This window comes from Paramisgurnus dabryanus, chromosome 12 (genome assembly GCF_030506205.2).
Source record: "Paramisgurnus dabryanus chromosome 12, PD_genome_1.1, whole genome shotgun sequence".
Classification (NCBI taxonomy): Eukaryota; Metazoa; Chordata; class Actinopteri; order Cypriniformes; family Cobitidae; genus Paramisgurnus; species Paramisgurnus dabryanus.
In genome coordinates this window covers 30,693,596-30,703,913 of record NC_133348.1, presented here as the reverse complement: position 1 = coordinate 30,703,913, position 10,318 = coordinate 30,693,596, and the positions used below count along the sequence as shown (strand labels likewise).

Below are 10,318 nucleotides of genomic sequence, written 5' to 3'. Positions count from 1 at the left end.
AGGATCAAAACATCTCCAAAACAACGTGAATGTTGTTGAATTTAAGATGTCTTACATTGTGTTAGCTCTGCTCTGGTCTTGGGTCCATTGATGGGAATAATTTCAATGTCTGTAACTAAAGAAAAAAACTTACAATTAAACTCTCATGTAAAATCAAACTCATTTTAATCTGCTGTGTATTTCTTCTGTTATATTATTGATTTGCTACTGTAAGACTCATTAGCCTCAGTTGCACTATCGGGCCTGTGCGAGTCAGGGCTTCAAACGGGCCTCGCGGAGCCAATAGCCTCAGACCTCCAGCTGTGTAGCCAAAATCACGACGCGTTTGCATTGTCAAGCCAATAGCGCCGCAGCGCTTCAGAAAACCCCGCCCTTAATACGCCTACCTGGATGTAACGTCACACTGTTTTACCGTGAGGAAGTCACTTCAATCTGACAGGAGACGGGAGTGAGATCGCATCATCATACAACAAACATAAAGAACATAACTGAGGCGGCTGTTTGCACGGTGAAAGCCAAGATGAGAAGATAGAGATGTTTGCTCCATCCGCGGTGTTCCTCTTGAGGTTTATGTTGGCTGCACACGAGCGATCTCACGACGAGACAATATCAGATGATCAATAAGCAATAGTAAACTTTATGAAGTAGGATAATTACAAATAAAGCGTTCATCTACCTAATGTGCCATTATACTATATACACAATATTTTAAAGAATATGAGTCATAGTTTTACATTTATATAAAATAATCTTATTTTAAAATATGCACGTGTGTCTAAATATGTAACGTTAAGTTTTTTTGTAATTATAGTTCTATGGCGATGTAAACGTACTTACACATTATAAGAGGTGTGATATCTTTAATCATGAAAACGTTAATAGTTGAGCATCACATGAAATGCAAGGTAACTGTCTAATAGCTATTTCAATAATGTGTCAAAAATACTTTTTTGTCTATAAAGAACTCCCTCGAATAGCTGAATAAGACTGAAAATCACTTTACTTGCATCTCAAAACGTTTGAGAAATCATTAAAAAATGTACTCGTTAAGAATCAACTCTGAATATACACCAGTATTTAAAAAGCTATGTTACAGTGGTTAAGTTAATGATGGTTATATTTACCATTTTGTTGCATACCATTTCTGTGTTTCAGATGTGATCCACATTAAGCAATCATTTTCAATAAACTGACAAGCAGCCGTAGTAATAATAGCGCGGTACTTTATTTACATATGAAGTTTATATCAGTGCAGAAACAGGTGTATTTAAAGACATCTCCTCCAGACGGATTTTAAGATCCATGGCTCCTGTCGTCTCATCATCATCATCTTCGTTTCATCTCCTGCTCTTTCATCTGTTGCTGTGTCATCTCTCATAAACTAAATAAAAACTGGTGGATGACCAACTGAAAGCTTTACGTTGGCATTTTTCTGTAAAACGGACACAAAAGAAAGCAGCACATGTGATGTTTTGTATAAAGGGTTTGTAAATACACATACAGTATACCGACATAAGTTTGCTACATTCATATAAGAGTCAAATTAATCTCCAAAATACCAGAAAGCATGGCTATGACTAATATAATAAAACCATGGTTACTTTTTCTAAGTTTCTGACTAAAAAAATCAACAGAGATGACAATATAACACAAAAAACACAACAAACACCCATGTAAGACACTTATGCAATCGTTAATTGTATTGTATTTTAAGTGTTTTGTATGGAAACGTTATGTGTTAACTCACCGACTGTAGATACCATCGTGACTTGAGTGATCGCTTCTTTAATACATGGATGATGAAATGATGATCCAACACACATCCTTAATTTCTCAGCACTGTTGCACTTTAAACACTTTGTTCTGTGCCCGAAACTTTATAAACTTCTCCCGAACCGGTAGCGGTGTGCGCCGAATCCTTAGCATGGCGAGTTCGGCGTCGTAACGCGTCTTTTGTTTTTTACATATGCAGATCATTTTCTTCAGTCCGAAGTACAAACATAGCAGGCATCTTCAGTTAAACAGTAAATTACTGGTGATCCCGATTATTTTTAAAGTTTTAAATCTGCAGACAGATGGTTGCGCATCTTGCCAGAGACTCAGATAAACTCCGCCTTTGACCTTTACCACTCCCCTAGCCCCGAGAAGCCCGATCTGGCCCAAGGAATTCGGCGGGCCAGGTGTCATGAGCAATTCGGTCCCCCCTGGGCTGCGTTCAGCCCCGACAGAACGTTGCACAACGTTTATTAAACAGAAACGGTGATGCATTGAACACCCTGTTGTGATGACGCAAGAGTTGCAACTACGGTAGCTGAGAGGCCATTCTTTGTGTTCTTTTTTAAATGTTTCTGAAGCCTGATGAAATCGTTATAAATGTTTGTTTAATACTGTAAAATACCCTTGATGTTACAGTCACTGACCTTGCCGTCCAGAATGAAAGACAACATTCCAACTTGAACCCATTGAGAGAGCTGTCTCTTTACTATCGCGTGGTTTTATACATCTTGCCGCTGATTGGGCCGACATTTCTGACACACCCACCAAACAAGAGAAAACGCTTCTAAAACCTGTTGGATTCCGTTGCACACCGTTTCCAGGAAACATGTCGTTCAACCCGGAAACCGTAGCAAAACGTTGCGCACCGGTGTGAGATTGAACGTGCCCCTGGCAATTCGGGCTGCGTCCGAAACCGCATACTGTATAGTAGGTACTGAATTAGATGAAGTACTTACTTGGCGTTAAAACAGTAGGTACTGTATAGTATGAATCCGGGTAGTATGAATGAGATTGTAGCCGTTTCTCAATGTCAAGGATACTTCCTTGGCAGGACTAGTCCTTACAAGTCACTTCCTTCAGAGGCGAGGCGAGGCTCCTTTTAAGCATTCGGAGAACACGTTAAATGGAACAGGCTAACAAGTGCACGTCATTACGTCATTACGTGATTGAAAGGTGTGCTTTCGGTGCTGCGCGCAGAGGATTGTGGGTGATTTCAGCGCGTGAAGAGCGCGAAGGATACAAATTTGCATCCTTTCCTGTATATGGGATATTTGTCGAACGAAGGACTCAGTCCTTGGCTGAAATTTCGAGGATCCTCGACATTGGAACAGTCCTTCGACGGACGTCGATGACGTAGCATCCTCGAAATTCTAGCTTCCGAGGATCCTTCCTTGACATTGGGAAACGGCTTCGGACGTACTACATTCCGCCATGTTGCTACATCACGTGACATACGTCGTCATCACGTCATGTCATTTCAGCGCGAAAACAGCCGCGTGCCTCTTCTTCTTCGTTGGATAACTCCTCGTCCGGGGCATCATGGGATAGTGAAGCGTCCATCGTATGCACACTGCAAAATCTAACCGGAAGTAGTAGGTCATCCGGGTACTTTTCGCATACTGTTTTTCGAATACTATGTATTCGGACATACTACTCGCCTCCATAGATATGTATAAAGGCTAGATGGCTCGCCCGCGCTGCTGGCCAATTGAGTGGAACGTCTGCATTTTGGCGGCCATCTTACAACAGGGCGCTCGCTCACTCCTAGCATTGAGTTTTAATGATGCAGGTACTTTTAAATGACCATAACTTGCTTAATTTTTTACCGATTTTCAAACGGTTTGGTTTGTTATAAATGTCAAAGATGTAACTATGACACTGCATACCTATACTAAAAATATATAAAAAACTCATGAGACATGTCAAAGCATCCAGTATTATAGCCACGTTAATAACGTTTGTAAAAAACCAAACCGTTTGAAAATCGGTAGAAAATTGAGCAAGTTATGGTCATTTAAAAGTACCTTCACCATTAAACTCAATGCTACGAGTGAGCGAGCGCCCTGTCGTAAGATGGCCGCCAGGTGATGCCATTAGGGACTCAGCGGTAAGCCATCTAGCCTTTATACATATCTATGCTCGCCTCGCCTACTGCTTTTCGCGTACTATATAGTATGTAGTAGGCGGTTTCGGACGCAGCATTGGTCTGCCCTAGGACCCCGATTGGTGCCTAGCACTAATGCCTGTTCAAAAATGTGTCATTGCGATATCTCGTCTGCGTTAGCGGACTAGCAAGTTAATTATGTTGTACAAAATAGAAGCATACAAATTTTTTAAAATAAAAGTTAACAAAAAAATTATATAATAAACTAATATTCATCTTGCAGACACGTCAGTACTTTTGTGTCATCATCTGCTTTACAAAAACAATACTTTTTTTTGGTAAATTATTAACAAACCTTACATTTTTTTTAAATAGTAAAAGTGTAGTAATCATGGCTTATAAATTATAATTTTAATGTGTGATTCAGCTATGTAGTAATGGTGTTTTGTTAAGTAATTTATTAACTTTACACAGTACAAAAGTGGAAAGGGTACAGTATAATAATTTAAATAATAAAATGACACAAGCAATGTGTAGATCTCCCACCTATAGCCTTATTTATATACTACTATATGAAACATATCATTTAAAAGACATCAATTGTAATTTTAACAACGTTCTAACTACATAAATCATAACGCGATTTTGTAGGAATTGTGATAAGGCGCTAAGAAAACTACCCATGAGGCGTTTTTCAGCCAATGGAATCACGCGGGGTCCCAGGGGGGACCGAATTGCTCATGACACCGGGCCTTAAGCCCCAACGAAGCACCAGTGAAGCACAACCATGCCCCGGAAGTGACAATGCAAACGCCGCAGGCAGTGCCGGGTTAAGCCTTTGTGAGGCCCTGGGCTAACGCTGGTTTGGGCCCCCCCCCCAATATACACTGAAAAAAATAAAGGCTGGATTTACTAAGTGCCCCATTAAACTTAAAACTTACTAAAAAAAAGGATGCAAAAACGATGCACTGTCTATATTTTTTAGTAAATCCAGTGTTTTTTACAGCGTATGTACAACATTAAATGGCTAAAATTATTTAAATAAATTAAACAATATTATCAAATAATTTTACAATCAGAAATAGCCCAGAAAATAACATTTATTTAATAAAACTTACAACAAAAAGTGCTTCTTTCTGCTCTTCTTAAAAGAGAATTCTTCAATTAAATCATGCAAAGGTAGGCTGAAATTATTTAAATAAATTAAACAATATTATCAAGTAATAATTTTACAATCAGAAACAGCCCAGAAAATAACATTTATTAAATGCAACTCACAACTAAAAGTGCTTCTGTCTGTTCTTCTTTAAATATAATTCCTCATTTAAATTATTAAAATCAAGTTGAGGCAAAAGTAGGCTGAAATTATTTAAATAAATTAAACAATATTATCAAGTAATAATTTTACAATCAGAAACAGCCCAGAAAATAACATTTATTAAATGCAACTCACAACTAAAAGTGCTTCTGTCTGTTCTTCTTTAAATATAATTCCTCAATTAAGTTATTAAAATCAAGTTGACGCAAAAGTAGTAGAGCCCAGAATTCTCAGCCCGAGTCCGAACTTTTTAATTCTCCCCATTAGGAATCTGTGTCCGCAGATATAGTTACTGCATCGCGTATGTTTGTGAGTAGAAGTCTGTGCTGTCTGCTGTGAGGTTTTTATGAGAGAAGCACAAACTTTTTAATAGCCTATTTAATATGTAAAACTTGAATTTGAAATAAAACTTACTGCGGAGAAGTTAATGAGATCTCTATCGTCTCTCTTGCTACGTGACGCGACAATTATTTATTATTTCAAGTCCGTTTACAAGATAAATATATATACATACATTGTGTTGTTAAACTGATGAAATTATCTTGCTATATACGCTACATTCATTATGAGAAGCCTTTTCTTTTTACTGTTACACTGTAGACAGTAATATATGTATATTGTATAAAACTCTATGGTCGTGAAAGCACATTATCCATTATCTGTTGGTTCATGTTGGTGTAGTTTAATTCAGGATAATCCTTTAATAAAATGTATAATATAGTTATAAAATATTTTATTTTTTGTAATATTCACAGCGCACATTCTCTCGGATCGTTTTAAAACGTTTTAAATCATTCTGCAAAATTCCGCATAGATTTTGCTAAAGAAATCCGCAGAAATAGCAAAAAATAACTGCTTACACAGCTTGTACAGCTGTACTCTTGCAGCAATTAAAGCAGTTAAGTTTTGTTTTAAATGGCAAAATAGTTATATTTCTTTTTTATTTACATTTTAGAGCAGTTTTTGTTTGTTAAAGTTTTTATGATAAACAAGTGGTTAGCGACCGACAGCAAGTTGACGACATGTATGATGAATTGAGCCTCTCAAATCAACACTTCACTTGCCTATAATAACAACTATTTAAAATAAATATTTTCAGCATATCAAAAAGCGAAGGCAGGTTGCTCTGCTGCTCGCAGTTGCAACGGGTGCAGAAATAAAAAAATAAAAAGGGCTATACAAAACGAAACAAAATAAACATGAAACAGAATAAACATGTTGCCTTATCTTACAACTTCGCTTTTGCATATACATTTTTTTAATGTAAGGACTTACCACAGCAGATGGCTATTCATGTATCCATCCAACAGTTAAACTAAGAAAAAAGTCGATCCATACACAAACAAGAAATAGACACAGCCTTCTTACACGAAATTAATACAGGGAGAAGTCTTTAATAGATTATGTCTTGGATGCTGTCTGCATATATTATGTACAGTATCCAAGGTTTTAATCTAGTACTCCATTTATAATTTTTCCTGGTGCGCTGAAGGTCCTGCTGTTAAATAAGCACAGCTGCATTGTAAATGTGTGGCTGTGCGTAGCGGACTCATGCGATAGGTTAAACGTCTTCCTATGTTTGTTTTGCAATCATCAATGTTTGTCAAAAGGTTCTTTTAATTAATTGAAAAATATAAAAAGATGGAGAAGCCTAAATATGCCCGAGGTCCGGCCCGGGGATCTGCTGTGACGTTAAAATTGGCTCGGCTGAAATGCAGGGCTCTAAAAAGTAGGCTAAAATTATTTAAACAAATTAAACAATATTATCAAGTAATAATTTTACAATCAGAACAGCACAGAAGATAACATTTATTAAGCAACTAAAAGTGCTTCTTTCTGCTCTTCTTTAAAGAGAATTCCTCGACTAAATCATCAAAATCAAGTTAAATCATATTTTGGCGGATCGTTTTACTTTCATTGTTTCACGAGATTCCCTGCCTATTTAGTCATAATAATTAACAGTAAACGAACTTGGCTTGCTGTTTTTGAAGGCAGCTCGAGCCTCGACCTTAGGTGAAATAAGGAGAAATAGTGAAATAGGAGATGATGAGGAGAGATGCCAGAAGAATTGCGGCCGGGCGCGGAGGCTCTTAAAGGACAAAATATCCCATAAGCTATTACGTAGCTATTATACAATTTTTTTTTTCAGAACATTCTTGCGACCCAGTGGTTGGGGGCCTCTGCTCTAGGTAGCACTTACACAGAAATACGTCAATCAAAATGTTTTTAAAAACTCAAAATAAAAATTGTCTCGGAGGCCCCCTAGTGTTCGGGGCCCTGGGCTGCAGCCCATGTTGCCCATTAGGATAACGCGGCCTTGGCCGCAGGCCTCGGCAGGCACTGACACGCCCGCTTGAAGCCCGATAGTGCAAACACGGCTATTGTGAGTAAATGAAAGTCTCAGTCATAGTTGTACTTTACCTTTACTAGATATCTTTTCAATCTCTTCTTCACAGAAATCCTCCATCTGTTCTTTCAGTTGAGTGACAGATTTCCTCACATCATCAAAAGAGAGAAGAGAACTGAAAATGATGTTGTCTTTCGATCCAGGAGATGAAGAGAGAGACTGGAAACTCTACATGAACACAACACAATGACAAAAACTATCAACACAAACCTACAATAAACAACAATCAGATTTCTGCTCATTTATTTTAGTGGCCGATTCAGAAATGACAAACTCCCCTTTCACATCAGGTTTACATCATGATGTCATTTCAATGCACTTAAACATTTTAATACAACAATTTGTGTTCAAAAATCCCAGCTTTCGTTTAAATCAAGTAGTAGTAACTGTGTAGCAAGAAAACTACATCTGAAATATGTCAATCATTTCAAAGTCATCTAAATGCCTCTAAAAATCAATAGAAATTCATGGATTTACAGCAGTCCATAATATTTTGTTGTTGTTATTGTTGCTCATTAGTAGAATATTTGTACTGTACTCAAGGACATTTTTCAAGTATCTATTTTCTTTGTTTCATGAGTATTTTTCTTTGGGAAACCTTTACCTCAATACATTCTAAAGCATAAATATCATACTTTTTAATTCCACTACATAACAAAACCCACTTACATTACAAATCAAGTGCTTTTTAACATACTTAAGTATTTAATGTAAAACAACAACTTGAGATTATGAAAGTATAAAGTATGATATTATATTTGAACTGTTTTCCAAAGAAAGACCTTTAGCTTCAGTATGATCACTTTTTAAGAAAAGTATTGTTGCATTTTCCATCAATGATCCTCTCTTTCACAGATTTTAAGATGTATTTATTGTCATGTAGTGTAGAGTGTTGAGTTACCTGAAGGAAACTGATGTGATCTTTTGTTTGTGAAAGTTTCTCCATCTTATCATTTCTCCTCCTCAGATCATCAATCTCCCGTTTCAGTTTCTTCAGTAGTTCTTCAGCTCCACTCACTGCAGTCTTTTCCTGATCTCTGATCAGTTGTATCACCTCAGATCGTCTTCTCTTAATGGATCTGATCAGTTCAGTAAAGATCCTCTCAGTGTCCTTCACTGTTGTCTGTGCAGAGATCTGTTAACACACAGAGAGAAACATCAGACTGAAACTCAATCTCAAACACTTCTTACAGTATTTATGTTTCTCTATTCATCAAAACTCACCGTGTGAATCTTCACAGCCTCTCTTAGATCCTGAAGCTCCTTCTCTTTCTGCTGGATTATCTGATGGAGTTTGCCCTGGTTGTCCTCCAGTAGTCTCTGTTCAACAGATTAATAACAGATAAACTCAACTGGTCGAGAAGGGTTTGAGCGAGTAATCTTCAAAACTACTTAAGCTGTCATTCACCTACTGTTGCGCGCCCCCGGCCACGCGGCTCTGCTGCGCTTCACTTCCTTATATTATATATTTTGCATTTGTTCATACCTGTTTCTCAGTTCTCTCTGCTGCTGCTGATACATTGTCGTGATTTTTATGTTCATCCATCGTACAAAGCAAACAAATACATCTCTGATCAGTGCGGCAGTAAACCTCAAAGAGTCTGTCATGTTGAGAGCAGATCATCTCCTGAAGTCTTCCTGTCACATCAATCACTTTGTGTCGTTTTCCTGTGCGAAAAGCTTCATGTTGTTCAAAGTGAGTTTGACAGTAAGATTCAAGACACACCAGACAGGACTTGATAGCTTTGTATTTTCTCCCAGTACAGACGTCACACTCCACATCTTCAGGTCCAGCATAACTGAGATCAGATCGATTAGTGTGAAGTTTTGACTTCTTCAGTTTCTCCACCACTTCAGCCAGCATGGTGTTTTTACCTAAAGCAGGTCTTGTAGTGAAGATCTGTCTGCACTGAGGGCAGCTATAAACTCCTCTCTGATCATCCTGATCCCAGCATTTTGTAATACAGCTCATACAGTAACTGTGTCCACAGGGAATGGTCACTGGATCCTTCAGTAAATCCAGACAGATTGAACAGATGAACTGATCCTGAGACACTGAAAGATTCGCTTCTGCCATTTTCCTGACTGCACAAATACACTTTTACTTTCTTTTCTCAACTTCAAACGCTTCCTGCTTTACTACTCGTTCACTAAATATCCACTAGATGTCACTGTCACCAACAGAAAATCGCACTTTATATTCATAGGTTCGTCTATGTGCTTGGCGGGCACCTATCGGCAAACAAGAGTACTGCAATACTTTGACATTACAGGGCCCACTATGGGGCTTCAAGATGACTTAAAATATGACAACTAAGTATTAAAATAATCTGAAACAACTACACATCAAGAGTATTTCTTACTGTTTGATTATTTTACATGCATCTTTCTAGTTATGCCATGAGCTATTTTAATCGGTTAATGCAGCAGGGCCTACAGTAGATGTAAAAAAGTTGAGTGGTATTCAGATTGGCTGTGTACAACACAATAATAAGCAGGTTAATTTAAAAATTCATAAGTTTTAGCCAGGGCTTTGAACCAGAATTTTTTCCCAATTGGTTCGTTCAGAACAGAAAACAGTATTTTAATGTTTCCGGTTTTCAGTTCAACCCTAAAATTGACATTCCTGAACCGGTTAGAACAAAAAAATAAAGTTCCCGAACCGGTTAATAACGTTCCATGTCAGCTGTGGGACATAGAAATAAGTAGACTG

At 37.7% G+C, this 10,318-nt stretch overlaps 1 protein-coding gene across 3 annotated transcripts in view; it reads right to left on the bottom strand.

The window, feature by feature from the left end:
- LOC135750003 (E3 ubiquitin/ISG15 ligase TRIM25-like) overlaps nucleotides 1-10,318 on the bottom strand; it is an 18,716-nt gene extending 8,398 nt beyond the window's left edge. For 2 of the 3 annotated variants that reach the window (XR_012334738.1, XM_065268740.2), the window contains exons 1-5: nucleotides 9,092-10,135; nucleotides 8,830-8,925; nucleotides 8,507-8,740; nucleotides 7,620-7,773; nucleotides 56-115 (exon numbers count right to left, since the gene is read on the bottom strand). Coding sequence is in view for 2 of the 3 variants with exons in the window: in XM_065268740.2 (XP_065124812.1) it covers nucleotides 56-115; nucleotides 7,620-7,773; nucleotides 8,507-8,740; nucleotides 8,830-8,925; nucleotides 9,092-9,682 (1,135 nt within the window). In the remaining variant the exon portion in view is untranslated. Of the gene's footprint in view, nucleotides 1-55; nucleotides 116-1,203; nucleotides 1,433-7,619; nucleotides 7,774-8,506; nucleotides 8,741-8,829; nucleotides 8,926-9,091 lie in introns of those variants that run through there. The other variant, XM_065268741.2, reaches the window with a different exon arrangement.